Source organism: Capsicum annuum, chromosome 11 (genome assembly GCF_002878395.1).
Source record: "Capsicum annuum cultivar UCD-10X-F1 chromosome 11, UCD10Xv1.1, whole genome shotgun sequence".
Classification (NCBI taxonomy): Eukaryota; Viridiplantae; Streptophyta; class Magnoliopsida; order Solanales; family Solanaceae; genus Capsicum; species Capsicum annuum.
In genome coordinates this window covers 12,515,016-12,532,387 of record NC_061121.1, presented here as the reverse complement: position 1 = coordinate 12,532,387, position 17,372 = coordinate 12,515,016, and the positions used below count along the sequence as shown (strand labels likewise).

Below are 17,372 nucleotides of genomic sequence, written 5' to 3'. Positions count from 1 at the left end.
ATTTGAAATAGAGTGAATAACAATTAGGGGGTGGTGATGACCAAGCATAAAATTGAATGTTGAATATCTATCTTGTCACATTTATACATGGCTTTGATAAGAAAATTCATAATCAAATTTTTAGACATCGGACATTCTACATTCAATTGGTAAATTTTTGAAAAATAGTTTCTCTCTAAAAATAAGTTTCTTAAAAATCAGAAAAATAATTTACTTATAAAAATAGGAAAAACACACAAGTGACATTCAATGTTTGATCGTGTCTTTCCCGCCCTTCAACACACTTTCTCTTCACCCTACCCTCGTAATCCCCCATCTCCAGCACTCGTACCCTTACGGGGCCGTTTGATAGAGTGTATTGAAATGTTAATGCATGCATTAGTTTAATGTGTATTAGTAGTACCTTGTTTGGTATACCTTTTTACCCTATGTATAACTAATGCAAACATTGGTTATACACTCTATTGTGTATTAAGGTGTGTATTACTAATACCTCAAAATCCATGGCTTTAGTAATGCAATAGATCTAATGCATGTATTAACATGCTTAAAGACCCTATTACCCCTCAAAAAATTTCGCGCATCCTTTCCAACATATCTATTGAGGGTATTATGTAAAGATTTTTTTTTTAGAAATTATGTAATTCATATTTTTTTTAATACATCGAACCAAATACTGCATAAGAAAAATACAAGCGTAACTAACACAAGCATTACTAATACACCATATTTTGCATTATTCTTATACACTCTACCAAATGACCCCTAACCTTCAATCCTCATCCTCGTCCTTCAACACACCATCTCTCTTCACCACCACCACCCCCGGCCTCCACCACTCGTACCCTTATACTTTCAATCTCCATCCTCATCTTTCATAGTATTTATTCACATTATATACAAATATTTTCAAGAAATCATAATTTTTACCTACATACCGAATAGAGTTTGAGTCAAACACGGTAGAGGTGTTGGATCAAAGTCCCTGGAGACTTGAATATAATCTCAAAGAGATGTGTCAAATCAAAACTTCCTTAATTGGGAATAAAAGAGGGTGGTCTTAGATCGAATGGGTTACATACAAATCCATGTATAATCAAAAGCAAAACATATACAAAAAAGGAGAAGAAAAAAGTTTTAAGCATTTATCTAGGTTGGCAAGTTTGGGTGTATATCATGACATCTTAGATGAATTTCACATTGAAATAAGAGAGAAAATACAGATATTGAAAAACATATCGTAAGTTCACATATAGTAGTCGACACACTTTGGAATGATACCCCCAACATCATTTATTTCCTATCTAGGATTCGAACCTGAAATCTCTGGCTAAGGGTAGAGGAATCCCAACCTATATTGCTCGGACTATTCAAAAATGTCGACGGGCGTGTCTCCGATTCTTCAAAAATAGTATATTTTGAAGGATCCGACATGACTGCGGCATAATTTTTGAAGAGTACATATGAGCAACTTAGATCCCAACTACCATACCACAATACATGATGGTGCCACAAGGACACTTTAATATGCCAGCCCTTGTTTACATGCATGAAGGCAGGCTGTGCCACCTTTAGCTTAGGTTCATCCGACCCCTCTTCAATGGAAAATTATACAATTTATCTATGGTTAAAATTATTTTTTATGTATATATAATTGACGTTGAACCCCTTCGATTAATTTGTATGTTTACTTCTGAACCCCCTCAGTAGAAATTCTGGCTCTACCGCCGCATGAAGGGCTAAAAAGAATACTACAAATTAAAGGATCTGTGTGTATAATATATGATGACCAACCTTGGGAAGACATTTATACTAACATAGAAAGTAGTAGAGATCAAGTGTAGAAATAGCTATTTTCCCTTGTTTAGCAAACAAAAGAATAGTCCCATCAATCAACATATATATAAAGACACAAAACCCTTTAATTTTTCCTTTTGCAACTTAAAAATAACTATGATGTTGACTTGTGATTGCAGCACTGGTCATTTTCAGCTTTGTTTTCTTTAATTATTTGGCAACCACAAAGAAAAAAAAAAAGAAAAAACATCGTTTCTATCTCAAACTATACCCGAAAAGTTGAAGTCACACCTAAACTATACTAGTGACCTATTACACACCTAAACTATAAAAAAGTGAAACTATTTACACCCTGTCAAGCTACCACCACTTGCATGTGGTGTAGTGTTTTACACGGGCTGCCACGTCAGCAAAAAGTATCACTTTTTTATAGTTAAGGTGTGTAATAGGTCACTTATATAATTTAGGTGTGGATTCGACTTTTCGACTATAGTTTGGGGTGGAAACAATGTCTTTTCCCTTAATGTTTTTAGCCGTTTACTTTTGTTATTTAATAGGCTGGACGCGCCTAAAATAAGTGTAACACATGCTTCTTAGAATGGGGGTCGCGGGGAGGTAATAATATTATTTTTTTATAGTTAAGGTGTGTAATAGGTCACTAGTATAGTTTAGGTGTGGCTTAGACTTTTCGGATATAATTTAAGGTGGAAACGATGCCTTTTCCCAAAAAAAGAAGAAGTTAGCTATAGGAAGCCATCACCATATATATAACCCTAGCTAATATATTTGTCTCATTTCATTCAATAGTATTCATGCACGCCCCTAATTTCTGTCTCCTCTTCTTTGTTTTTGTTCATTTTCAACGATAACGGTTGTGATAGAATAATAAGTACTCTTACATCTTTAATCACTTTGTTAAGTAACGCTTTACTTCCAAATGTAAGACTCGGCTCGAATTCAAATGTAGTTGAGCCCTAGTACTCGAGAAACAAACTTTTACTGAGAAAACTTATATATTAAAAAGTAAACACATGAAAAAATCAGAAGAATTCAACATCTGTTATATATGTACATAAAAATAATTTTAACTTTATCTATACATTGTATACACATTTGAAAGATTCAACAAAATTTTTTTATTACTTTATACATATAGTACAATTTATCACAAAACTAATTTGAATAATGAACCTTTTGCACCCCAATTTTGGGCTGATCATTGGAAAAAAGAGTTAGCAATTACATAATTAATACAAAAATACTTTGCATTATAATGACTATGGATGTTTGATGTCATAGGAATTCCTCAAGAAAGAAAATCACCTCTTTTTTTTTACTATGATCTAAACTTTATCGATCTAGAAATAAGAAAAAAAGTAGGACAATTTAGTGCACTAAACATTTCGTATTCATGTAAGAAAAGAGCCGTAATATCTCTAAGAGGGTGTGATAAAGGCAGCTAGCCTATATATCTTGATGCAAACATATATCGGTGACTGATTCCATATCTAGAATTCGTAACTTATAAGTCACACGAAGATAACTTTATCGTTGCTCCTCCGAGCTTTATTTAGAAGTAGCATAATTATCATAAAATATTGTTGCATTAACGTCACCGTGATCATATTCAATTTCTTGTGATTGCACATTCATTTATGTATTTACCCAAATTATTGAAAGAAACAAAACATAATATAAGATGATGATTAGATAAAAGTTTTATGTAATAAGAGTAGTAAAGGCAAAGGACTTGTCAAGAGAATCAAACATTGTACTTCAAGAAATTATTGCATATCTAGATTATTGTCTTCTTATGTTAATATTCATGTCATATATTTCAAACTTAATATATTGTCCTGTTTAGAACAAGAAAATGTAATTAGCTTATTTTATTTATATTATAAATCACCAAACCAGTCAAAAGAATCTAAACCCTTGTCATCACCATTATATTGTATGATTTAATTTGTTTCTATTTTTATTCATACTTGAAGGACACTGAAACCAATTTGAACAGTAGCATAACACAACATATATTACCAAGAACCATTGGTGAAAAACCTCAAAATTCGAATGCAACCACGTTAAAATTTCATACAATTAGGTCTTCATGTCCCCACTGCCAATGATAACAACAACATGACTGGTGTAATTTCATACGTAAGGTTTGAAAAAAGTGACGTGTATGCGTATCTTATGAGAGTCGAGAGATTGATTATGAAAGACCCTCAGTTCAAGAAAATCATAATAATTTAGGTATGAAAAGGATTACAGTAGTGAAGAAGTAATTAATAATGAAAATAATGGAGAAAAGAGCAACAACGACAACAACATACCCATTGTAATGCCACGAAGAAAAGAACAATAAGAACAACAAATAATAAAATAACTGAAACAAAGAAAATAACAAGTCATAATAAAATCGAAGAATAAAATAGTAGGAGAATAATAACAATACTTGATAAGCAAAAGCTAGACAACGCTCGACTACTTACTAGCGGAGCCAGGATTTCAACTAAGGATGTTCAATCTTTGAAGAAAACCTAGTCGAAGGGAGTTCAACACCTACTATAGATAAATTTTAATCATATATAAATGATATATTTTTTAGTCGAAAGGGTTTCGGATGAACCCAACCCAAAGGGCCGGCTCCGCCCCTGCCTATTAACTTTCTGTACTAATTTTCGATCTCCATATCTTCCTATTTACATGCATGTAAGAGAGTAAAAATAATATTATAAAAACTTGAACAACTAGTTAAAAATATGTTATGAATAATCTTCTAAATATTCAAGTATAAATATAACATCATATACAATACTATATAAACACATACAGGTCACAAAGAGTAACCACTATCAAATTTCTGTGCAATTTTTCTCTCTTTTTCCTTAACAATTACCCCCAATACATATATTTTGTCCTATAAAACAAAAATAAAAATAAAAAATAAAAATCATATTTTCTCATCTCCAGCAGAAAAAAAAAAAACTCCATGGATTATGTTCAATCTTCTGAACAACATCTTTGCTATGTTCGTTGCAATTTTTGCAGCACTGTTCTCGCGGTAATTAATTTAATTTAATTTAATTTAATTATTTTTTTCATGCAAATTGTTCATATATATCAAAGTTTATGGATATAATTAGTTTTTCAATGTATCAATTTATCTTTCTTGATTTACAAGTTTTCATCAATCATTTATGTGATGTGTGATTTTATAAATTGTTTCTTGATAGGGAAAAGAATAGGAAGGTCAAAATAAAGCTACTATGATTGTTTCCTTTTAGTTATATGACTATTTTCTAGTATATATATATATATATATTATACTTAGGAATATAATTAAGAAGAAATGTTCTTCTATTTTGTCAAATCACATGGTAAATCATAATATCAACTAATTTTCTCATCATATATACTTTCACAAGTGCACCTTCATAATTTGAATGTTATGTGTTTTCAATTCACTTCCCTCCCAGACCTTTTCATCAGTAGCGAAATCAGAAATTTTTTAATAGACAAAAGAACAAAAATGTCACACTTACTATTTGAACATACATAAGGTCTAAAGTAATTTTTGAACCATCTTTATCACTGCATTAATGTAAGTCTTGTTTGTTTTGGTTTCCGTCCGGAGATCATTATTCATATTAAGGCTCTGGTTTATTTGAATTTACGCTACGTAAGACACATTAAAGAGGATTCTTATTGGGATCTTTTTCATATCTATTAGTTATCAACTTAAAATTTCTGATTAAGAATAGAGATGAATCCTATCGACCCAACCGTAACCCTTAGCTTGATCTTTGTTTTTTTTTTTTTATTTGGTTTTAGGTTGGAATTCCATACAAGAGGCTAATGGATACTGTGACAGTGAAATGTGGCCATTGCAGCAACCTTTCTTTTTTAAGCACTAGACCTCCAATTCAAGCCCAATGCTTTGATCATCAACCCACTCTTCAGGTAAAAAAAGAACCGTTTGATGCACAATACATTATATATATGTGTGTTAGCATGGTCCGGAAAATAGCCGAACCATAAGAGGTGTGGCATAGATTGACCATCTATCCTAATACAAGAACTGGTGGTTGCTTCCACAACTCGATCGATCATATATATATATATATATATATATATCATGTGTTAGCATGGTCCAGAAAATAACTGAACCATAACAGGTTGGTGTAGACCATCTATATATCCTAATACAAGAACTGGTGGTTGCTTCCACAACTCAATCTATTTTATTTGTCATATGCTAGCATGGTCCAGAAAATAGCCGAACCATAAGATCGTGTGGCATAGACCATTTACCCTAATACAAGAACTGGTGGTTGCTTTCATAACTCGATCTTTTTTTGGATTATTTCTTGTTTGAGAAGTTTCATAAACTTTATACATTTTTGAATATTTAATTTATTATATATATTGTTTTAATTTACAGGGTTATTGTGATGAGTTTAAAAATAAGGGCCAAGCTTCATCATCTGCTTCATCAACTTCTAGTGAACCTTTATCTCCACCACATGCACATTTTGTTGTAAAACGTATGTATCATTTTATTTTATATATCACAATAATTTTCACTGTTATAAAACACGAATTAGTTACGAACAAATTTTATAGCTAAATAGCAAATTAAGGATAAATTTATCGAAAAATTCTATTAGCTATGAGCAATTTGGCAGCGAAGTTCGTAGCTAATTCCAATTACATTTGTAGTGTTCAATTTTTTTCTTGCTTCTACTTAAGCTAATGGCACTTATTTTATTTTTAACTTTGTCAATTTATTTTATTTTATTTTTAACTTTGTTAATTTGTTTTATTTTATTTTTAACTTTGTTGCAGCTCCTGAGAAGAAACACAGACTTCCATCTGCTTATAATCGATTCATGAAGTAAATAGATTTTTTTCTTTATTATTATTGTTGACTTATTCAAAATATTTACTTTCTTTTTCCTACTTAATGTGACATATTAATTATTATTTGGTTCATAAAATAAATAGCACCTTATAGTATTTTTTTTTTATGTAAATTTTCTTTCAAAAATTTGATGATTCTATGTTTGAGTTAAAAAAAAAAACATTAATTAATTTAACCTTCGGATTTCGACTTATTATATGATTTTTTATTTTGATAAAAGGGAGGAGATACAACGTATCAAAACAGAAAATCCAGAAATACCACATAGAGAAGCTTTCAGTGCAGCTGCTAAAAATGTGAGTTTAATTATTTCACTAATCTTCATCTCAAGTTAATTAATTATTTAGTGAATAATATGCTATTATTGATAGATATTTGTTAATTGTACTAATCTATAATATATCTATATCTATAATATATATCTATATCTATATTTATAATTTATAATCTATCTATATCTATATCTATCTATAATCTATATCTAAAATATATTAAAATTGTGAAGGCCTTATAAATTTTGTTAGAACTTTTTGTCCTTCATTAAAAGTCTTTGTTTTATACAAAATCGTCTTTTCACTATTTTTTTCAAATATTTAAGATTTGAAAATTAATTAAGTTTATTTATGATAAAAACTTTCCTTGTTAGAAGTAATCAGAATTAATGACTACTAATACTTTTTTTCATTAGTTTAAGAATTCTAAATTAACGAAATTTGATTTTAAGAAGATTTGAAAGTCTATAAATAAATATAAAAGCGTTAGAATTAGAAAAATTCAAGAAGTATCAAAATTTTAAGTCATATATATATATATATATATATATAATTTTGGTATAAACAATTTTGGAATTATTTATACCAAAATATAAAATTTCAATCAAACACAAAATGAAATTGTCCAACATTAAAATAAAATCGTCCTACATTATATTCCGCGATAATTATTCCATATCTTTATACGCAAATTTAAAAACTTCCCAGAGTATAACTTTTGATTTAATAACTGTATGAAGAATTCTTATATCATTAGTTCACCTAAAAGTTAACTATATTGTATGTCACTGCACATAGAAATAAGAATCGTAACATAAAAATATCACACACTACATGTTAAAATTGCATTTACTAATACTTTGATACTGATAGTGTAAAAGTGATTTACATTATTCATGTATATAAGTTTTTTTCTGTACTTCGATTTTATTTTATAATCACATTTTGTGATAAATCTCTAACAAAAATTTTTGTTATGTAGTGGGCTAGGTACATTCCTAATCCACCAAAAGGATCCTTATCTGAAAACACTAATAATGTAAGAGCCCTTTAATTTATTTATTTTTTTCTTTGGAACAAATTAATAAGTTTTTTTTTATTATTATTGTAATACACATTTATCTAACGACAAACATTTTCTTTTTGTAGGGTTAGATGCAATGCTGGGTTAAAAATGAAATAAATAGGGATTATATGTAATATTAATGATGTTTTCCATTTACTTGGGAGAAACATGTAGGATAGTTAAAGTTTGCTGCAGTTGTCTTTAATTTGTATTGGTTGAAAGTTTTTATCTTGGAATTAAATATTCTATTAAGTAAAAATAATTTTATCCGGTTTGGACCAATTTCAATCAACTCATCATATTATGTAGACGATTCAATATGTCAACTATATATTGAACAACTTATTAGAAATATAAGACAACTGATTAATAGTGTTATAAAATCCGTTTTTAGCATTAAGGAACATGTACTAATTAAGGTGTATGAAAGTTGCATAATATTGGTCATTGGATATAAAAAAAGCGAAACGGTCAGATGAGACCGGGAGACGAGGAAGAATAAATAAGTAAAGGAGCTCAAACTTTCTTAGAAGCAAATTACAAGCTAGACGATTTTACGTACGGGCTCGATCACTAAATAGACTGAATTCAGAGAAAACAGGATAATGAATTGTTAGAATGAATGAATAACGTCACCGCTTCGCCTTATGGAAACTAAGCTTAGTGTCCATGACGCAGAAAAGAAGTTTTTTGACAGTAATGTTTAAATCAATTTGCGTGCACCTTAATTATTTTATAAAATACTTTATACCTTGAAATAATGAGGTTTTTAAAAAAAATTAGATGTTCCAAATATACATATGAGAAGGACAATAGAGGATGAGATTGGACCATTTTGTGGTATTTGTTCCTTGGTTAGATCTCCTCCTTCTGATGATTTTTTTTTTTTCACATTCGGTGTTCGGTACCCAACATTGGAGCTTGACTAATTTAGATTCGCGTCGGGTAGGGCCCCATTCGGGGGGAAATGTTCCGTACAAAGAATTTTTCCATATACTCAGAGCTCAAACCCGAGACCTTTGATTAAGGGAGGATCAGTCTCATCCACTGCACCAATTCCTTTTGATGAATTACTTAAACCTTGATATATAATTTTTATACTTGGCAAAAAAGAAAAAGAAATCATATTTGCAAAAGGTTATTGGAGAAATTACGAAAAATATATTTTCCTTTATAGTTGATAAGTGTTATGGAGTTAATTGTTGCAGTGATTATTTTGGTGCGATGGAATAGAAGTGGAGGAGTAAGGTGAGATGGAGATGAAAGAAGAAAAAGCGAAGTACTCCTATTGGAAATTAAAAAAATACTTAAAAGATTAAGAAAAAAGTGGGACCATGAATTTTATTTATATCAAAATAAAAATTTAAATAAGTCAAAAAAAATAGGAGTTATATGTTGACCAATAAAATAATGCCACGTGTACAATTTTGTCTACTTAAATTTTTTTCCTTGGCTCATTGAAAAGTGAGTACACTCTCTCTGTTTAGGGGTACTTAATTCACTTGAAACTAGAATGAAGGGGTACTTGAAATCTCTGTATGGTTAAAGAGTTTAAGTAAAGTTGAGACGACAAGTTTAGGAGTGTTTTAATGACTAGTCTCTAAATAAAATCGTTTACTCTAGGTCTCGGTTCGAGTCCTAGGAATAGAAAAAATCCTTGTAACAAATTTGTGGCGTAGAGGGGTTGTTTCCGATATCTCCTCTGGACATCAAATAATATTAAAAACCTACGTACATCAACTTGTCCTCCCCCCAACCCCCAACACACACATCTACTTGCATATATTGAACAATTTTTTTACAACTTACTAGAATGATACTACATGATGGGAACAATTGGTCTAAATTCTTCAACCAAATGGAATGTGGCAATTTCAATAAATAAGGGACCACTTCTTCTTCTTTGTTTCATTCTCTACAAGGACCACAACTAAACACACATTAATCTAATGCATAAAATAACACTAAACTCAATTAAAAAACTAACAAACCAAGTCAAATCTCAGCTAAAAAGATCTCAAAAAAACTCTACTTAAATCATAGATTCCATATACGATTCTGCACGCCTACAACTCGAAAAGACATGCCAATATAGCTGCTCGAAAGGTTTACTTTTTTCGCGTATGTACACGTGTTGACACGTGCGCTGAGCGTAACTTTTCTGCAGCAGAAGTCATACATTGCAAGTCACAACATTTTCTAATGCCACACATGTATGCCAGCAAAAGTGTTGAATTGGAAAGCAGACTAAGCCATCAACAAAAAGTATGGTATTTTTGCTACAGACAGTAAGATTCTGCACTTTTCACGATGCGGAGATGGAATTTGCATCACAAGAATTCAAAAGCACGGGGACAGAGAAAGGGCCGGACTACAAGAGTTTATTATACGCAGACTTACATTGCATTTCTGCAGCTCGAACGCCTGACCTCTTGGTTACATGACAACAACATGCATCACAAGAATTGTTGACGGAAAACTGAAGATTTATAAATGTCACAACAAAGGCAATTACCATTGTTTCTAGTGGCGGAGACAGAATTTTCACTAAGAGGGTTCAGAAGGTAACCGCACAAAGAAATCAAGCGGTATTCAACATCTACTATATATACATAAAAAAGATACCTTCAAACTTATATTAATAGTGTTTCTTGACGAAGCGGTACCCGGGCTCCGCCTTTGTCTCTGTAAACTTAAGGAGTTCTTACAATCCAATGTAACATAAAAGAGATGACATACAGAAATTACACTCAAGAAATGTTATCCTTATGATACTATTTCATCTTAAATCTTACACACAAGAAATGCCATCACTCAGATACTATTTTCTTCTTACACATCAGTATATACTGCAAGATTCCTTGACGACAACACCGACTATTAAAATAATAGAGCACTATGTCGACGAAATGGATCTATTGAAACGAACAGCTGATGTATGAAAAGAAATAGAAAAGCTACGGATGACACTTACAAAAGATGCACCGATATCAATCATTTGTTAATCTGCCTTTTGCCTTTTGACTTGTTGGAAAAGCCACTTGCGAAATAGTTTAATCTCCCTTCATTATCTTCCGATTCTTCATTTCGGATGTTGACCCTTCAGACTGCAGTGAGGATGAAAAAACCAAGAAAAGGTTACACATGATAACAACAATTTATATGATATATATATATTTCAGACAAGAAGTTCCTATTCCTAAAAACTTTTGCTTTTTGCTTTTGAGGTTTCTCTCTTTTCAAAAGGGAGAAAGGATGGGGGAGGGGGTGGAGGTAGGGCGAGGGGGCGGGGGATTCGATACCACTGTAAAGGATCAACACACTGTTATTTACATGCTTCGATAAAAGAAATCATGGGACAAACATACACACTGACCAAGGCCCATAATGATCCTTAATCTTCACTAATTACTAGAAATGAAAAACTGCAAGCAGTTATAAACAATAGTTTTATCTCGATTTATTGCCTAAACATGTGTAGGTAACCGTAAGAACAACAACAACATACCAAGTGTATTCCCACAAAGTAGAGTCTGGGGAGGGTAGAGCGTACACAGACCTTACCCCTACCTCAGATGTAGAGAGGCTGTTTCCGATAGACTTGTCTCGTCCAAAGCAGTTCAGAAAAGAAATAATGGAAGTACAAGAAACATCATATAGTAATAGAAAAGTACTACAACAAAACAAAACGATAGTCGAAGTACAAGAAACAACAAATAGTAACTATCAGAACAAGTGTAAGAGATTCCAATTTGTTAACTTTATCTTGTCAGACATCAAGTTTATATACATGAGGAAATAATGTCTTTTGTCTATTGAATGCAAGATAAAAATTATTCTTGCTTTAAAAAAGACATACGACGTGAATTACACGTTTTTATTGGTCGTGAGCGCTCCATTGTCCTACCTTTACTTTCTCTATAACTTCATAACAAGCGATGATGCCAAAACATCTTGTTTAAGTTTCATTTCAGCTACCACAAGATCTCGACCAACAGTATGAATTTACATGTATTGACATTTTGAGTTCCTGATAGAAACGAAAAGAGGTATTAAATATCAAATGGACATGTTTACAGACCTTGTATCAAGTGGAAGTAAAAGCACAAAAGATATCATTTTCCTGCTTCACTTGGACAGAATTTTTCTGCTGCTCCACCCTTTGAAGGTGCGAAGACAACTGCACTAAATCCATGGTAGGTCCACCTTCTGGAGAAAGGCAATTCTTGGAAATTATAGCGCTCGATCTTTGACCATGTCCGTGATCTCTCTGAATTCCAAATGAAACAGCCTCACTACCAGGAACTTGAACAACGACCCCGTCTTGCTCAACTACTTCAGATGAATATAACTCGATTGGTGTTGAACTACTTGTAACACCAACTCTGGCAGATTTCACAAGATTAAGATGATCACCTTTAATGTAGGCATTATGGTTTCCTTGAACCATCCAAGGCAGAGTTGATGAAATGCCTGTTGACAGAAGAGAGGGAGCACAAGAGGAGTTTTGCCCTACAGAAATTTCCGGAACTGAGAATGTCGCCCCAACGTGTACTTTGGACGGATCTTGTTTTCTCATTCCGTACTGATGTTGAATGCTCTTTGCAGGGAATTGCCCGTTTTTGACTGACACAGCCAATTCAGAGATGCAAAATGGCTTAAGTTCTAATTTAACGTGCTTGCTATTGTTATTATCTTCATAATTTTCTTGATAAAAGAAGCTACCAGGAAATATTTCTGGGAAAAGAAATGGTACTCTCCTTTGTGAAGTCATATCCAAAAATCTTGAACCTGCATTTCCATAAATTCGTAGTCGGTTAAACTGCAAACAATTTTTGTCAACAAAGCAGAAGAAACAGGAGAAAGCTAAAAGAATGATTATAATCAGTTACGGATACGCGTGCTAGATGAAAAATTGAAAAACTTGATATAAAACTATCTTTAACTAGATATGATTAAGTACATAGGATAAATTAGCGCCAACGAACTTTCAGATTCAAGATAAGCAAATTGGATTAAGAGTAAAAAGTTCTTTCATGCCCTCGCATGAAAGTAGAGTCGGGAAAATAATAGCAGTACGTTTTATGTATTGAGAGGAAAAAGGAAGAGATTTGGAGTACGGGGGATGAAACTTTTAGATCGGACAAAGTTAATCATGCACTGATTAATGAAACCTAAAAGACAAATGAAGCAGAGAACTCTCTTCAACGTAATCAATAAATACATGGTCATTAGCAGAGGGAGATAAGGTTACCCCAGTGAGTATCAAATTGAGGCTTCCTCCGCCGTTCATTATGGCCTGCAAGACGTTTGCGACAGCTGCGTTTACCTTCATCAAATTCTGCCAGCAAGTGAAACCTGCATTTTAAGAGATTAATGCAATTCTATGCAGGACTAGAAGCCAAGACATTCATGCCCAAATGTAAATTATGACATTTAGACGCAATGCATAAAAATTAGCAAAGACATTTCCAGAGCAAATATCTACGCTGGTCATTTCTTCGTTTCCAACTTGTGCGGACCTTGATTATTTCTCTATGATCCTGCGACCTCCCATCAGCACAGAGACTAAGGTACTATGCTGGTCTCTTTTTGTTAACACCGCGAACAGTTCTCTACTTTAAGGATGACCGCATAAGAATGAATCTAGAGGATGGTCAATTCGCACTTTAGCAGGTCATTATTAAGTAACTCAACAAATGAATATTTACCTGACTTTCTAAAACTTTTGGTGGATCATTCAAACTGAAGTTCGCAGAAACAGTAAGGCATACGTTAAACAAATATATTAAGTGGAAACTAGGAGGAGCTAATAGTAGTTTTCACATTCATGTCAAAATAAATATCTTTAAGTGCTCGTATGCAAAAACTTCATCCTCGTTTAGATAATACATCCACACGATCTTCCCTTTGGTTTAGTTTTGTATGCCTAGTCAAACAAATGACTTCAATACAATATCTGGTTTTTGCAGATCAAATGCCATACATCAACAATATTTCTATGTTCGTTTAGCGCACACACACACATTCAGTTCTACTTCTGTTTGCTGGTCGGAAACCAAGAGTGCAATCTACGAATTTTATCACATGACAAAAGGAGCAGCGATGAGCTAGACCATACCTGCTACACTGCTGACAAAACCTTTGCTCAATCCCATTAACTATGACTATAGCAGTTTTTGAGTGTTCATCACATACTTTGTGTCTCTTGTGATAGTCTTTTGAGGAGCTCAGGTCCTTGTTACAACCATGAACCTGACAGACAGGAACCTCGGAATGAAAATTTGTAGCCCGTAGTTTTTTTCCCTGAAGTGCCGGATTGACAGAAGACAAACTCGAGTTTCTCTTTAAAGATTGATTATTCTTGCCGTCCCTATAAACAGTTGCCGACTCCTCCTCCTTCTGACCATGAACCTGAGAGATAGAAAACTGAGAACGCAAACTCTTTGTTTGGGCTTTTCCAGTTGGCAATGAAGAGTCTGGAGAAGAAAGAACCGAACTTTCTTTCGAAGATTGACTAGTCCTTAATTCTCCATGATCAGTCAACTCCTCCAATTTCAAATCCATCAATGATGATGACATCGGATTGTTAGATTTAGTACCACTATGATTAAACATGGCTCCAAGTCCAGCTTCTCCCGGAATTGGTTCAAACGTAAACATAGAACCCGATGATAGCATTTTACCGCAACCATCACCCATTTCACCACTTAAAAAGCCGGGACACGGGTTGCTGGCAGCTGATTTCTTCAATATATCAGCAATACCTGATCCCAGCAACTCCGTGCTTTCAGTTATTTCTTCGCTAAAGCCACAAATACTTTTATCAACATCACAAAAAGGGTTCAAATTCCATTCCTTCACAATATTTCTACTTCTTGAAGTCGTGTAGGCAGGCAATTCAACATTATCAGGAAAAACAAGGCCTCCCCCTTCTAGAGCATAGCTCAAAGGTTCCATTCAGAAAACAAAAGCTTCTCAAAACTATAACAATTGCAAAGACTTACAAATCGGTGCTTCAAATTTTTTAACTTCACAATGAATTCTTCACCACTAGCCAAATCCAACTGAAATTCTGAATATGCAAAATATGAAGTTGACAGAAAATCCATCAGTATGAGCTAACTTTCCAATCTTGGAATTCAGATACATCACACAACTAGAAACATAGGCTTTTCCCACCGCGAATCAATGGAAAATTTATGTTACAAACATTATTTTCCCACCGAACCAAACCGGCTAACTGGAAAAACACACAGTGTAAAACAGATTCTCATTGAAACACTATGAAGCTTCCTAATTTTTCTGTGTGAAAACACTACTACTTTTTTCTTTTCTCACTGATTCAATCAAAATATCAATGGGAAAAAAGTGTTTTTTAAGTAGTGTCAATATGAATTAAAGTTCCAATCTTGGAATTCAGATTACATCAGACCTAAGATATAAACATGAAAAATGATTATTACTATTTTTAATCAAGAAAACACAAGCAAAACAAATTGCTCTAAAAGGGGAACAGTATTATTGCACAGTACCAAAACATTAAACTAAAACTAGTAACAAGTATACTAAGTCAAAATCAAGATCCTCTATATAACAATCATCAAGCTATACAAATCAAGAAACAAATATAAACTAAATCAGACCTTTAATCATACTGTATCAAACAAGAAACAAGAAAATACCCAATTAAGAAAATCAAAAGGACAACGCACAAAATTATAAAGATTAATCATATTTGATGATAAAAATTGAAAGTTTATATTAAACTTACCACAGAAGAAGTGTGTTAAAAGTTGGAAAGAACTGAGAACAAGTGCTATGGTGCTTTGCCACTTTTTATTCTTGGAGAGAAGTGAAGCACTTGTAATAAAACCAGATACATTTAAGTCAACATTATTTCCACTCCCCCACATATTGATATTTTTAATAAGGAATTAACATATAAACTACTACTTAAGCTTAACCTGGTAATTAAGCGGTTCAACTTTTAAGTATGCACATTTAGACATGTCCTTATCATTGCGTTAGTTCATTGCTTTAACTCACAAAATAATTATCGAGATTCCTTTAAAATTTGTTATCTATCGGCAGCAAGTGTCTACGAAACACAATGAAAACGTGAAGTGTTTAGATATGAGTGTGCGCTTTCAAAATTGAATACTTATTTATCGTACTAGACTTTGTTTAAGTGCCTATTTATGTATTTATACTCTCCACCCATATTAATTCTCGTGTTTAACTTTTTAGAAATCGATTTGTCTAGTTTTTAAATCTCATTTAGGTTAAATCAACTCAATATTTTAAGAGTAAACTTAAATATTTAACAGTACGAAAAGTATAACAAGTTGTGACTACCAAAGGATGTGGTGTAGTGGACGAGACTGCTCCTCTCTTAATAAGAGGTCTCGGGTTAGAGTTGGTAGGGAGCACTACCCCGAATGATCCCTATCCGGCAGGAATTTGGATTAGTCGAGCAATATAGATATCGAACACCGGATGAAAAATTAAAAAAATATTGTGCTATTTCTCATGTTAATTTAATGAAAAATACAATTTTTCTTAAACATTAATATAATTTTACTCTCGATAACTAATATGAAACGGAAGGAGAACGAAAGAAAAAGGCAACTTCAAGGTATTTTGTAACTTTTGATGGGTGCTTATTGTGAGCATGTGTATGAGAGAGAGAATTTCCTTCAATTATTTAAAATCAAATTCAATAACATTTGTTTCCATTTTAGGTGATTTTGAAGATAAAATTATTAAAGGATCAAAGGGGCTAATTATAATTTATTACTAAATGCAGGTAGTTAGGTGTGTCTAATCACTAGGGTGTTGAAATTTTATGCAATTGACCTTTACTGTTGCCTTTGACACTCAACCCCTCAATTATATGTCATGCTCATAAATTGGTCCAATTAAATATATTTGGTAAGGACATTTATTTTTTCAAACAATATAAATCTCGATGGTTTGAAGTTTAATTATAAATTTTTTTAATATTTTACGTAATTACTGAAAATTTCGATTTTGATGGGTCTGTCGAGATATATAATTAGCTCCTGATACACCCAACGAATATATTATTTTCCTTTTAAAAAAATATAATTAGTTTTCGATACTTTTTTCTTTTGATTTTGGATCTGTCGAGATATATAATACATCCAACGAAGATATATTTTTTTTCTTTATAAAGATACATAATTAGCTTCCGATATTTTTTTTTGGATTCTGGGTCTGTCGAGATATTAGCTCACGATGATACATAATTAGTTGAGATTTTTGTAATTACTTTATAATGGGTGAG

General features: G+C 32.4%; 2 protein-coding genes across 3 annotated transcripts; one reads left to right on the top strand and one right to left on the bottom strand.

Moving 5' to 3' along the window:
* Nucleotides 1-4,611: 4,611 nt before the first annotated feature.
* LOC107847068 (protein CRABS CLAW) lies at nt 4,612-8,350 on the top strand. The gene is made up of 7 exons (XM_016691311.2): nt 4,612-4,864; nt 5,635-5,763; nt 6,245-6,347; nt 6,649-6,697; nt 6,945-7,020; nt 7,979-8,035; nt 8,146-8,350. The coding sequence occupies exons 1-7, from the start codon at nt 4,793-4,795 to the stop codon at nt 8,149-8,151; spliced, it is 492 nt and encodes a 163-aa protein (XP_016546797.1). The 5' UTR covers nt 4,612-4,792; the 3' UTR covers nt 8,152-8,350.
* Nucleotides 8,351-10,669: 2,319 nt separating this feature from the next.
* Nucleotides 10,670-15,995, bottom strand: LOC107848101 (squamosa promoter-binding-like protein 6). 2 transcript variants are annotated; one of them, XM_016692779.2, is made up of 6 exons: nt 15,837-15,995; nt 14,184-15,137; nt 13,317-13,420; nt 12,788-12,853; nt 12,144-12,688; nt 10,670-11,169 (listed from the first exon to the last, which is right to left on the bottom strand). In XM_016692779.2, the coding sequence occupies exons 2-5, from the start codon at nt 15,020-15,022 to the stop codon at nt 12,150-12,152; spliced, it is 1,548 nt and encodes a 515-aa protein (XP_016548265.2). In that variant the 5' UTR covers nt 15,023-15,137; nt 15,837-15,995; the 3' UTR covers nt 10,670-11,169; nt 12,144-12,149. The 2 variants fall into 2 exon arrangements, with proteins under 2 accessions (XP_016548265.2, XP_016548264.2); XM_016692778.2 differs by having other exon boundaries at nt 12,144-12,853.
* Between the last annotated feature and the right edge of the window lie 1,377 nt (nt 15,996-17,372).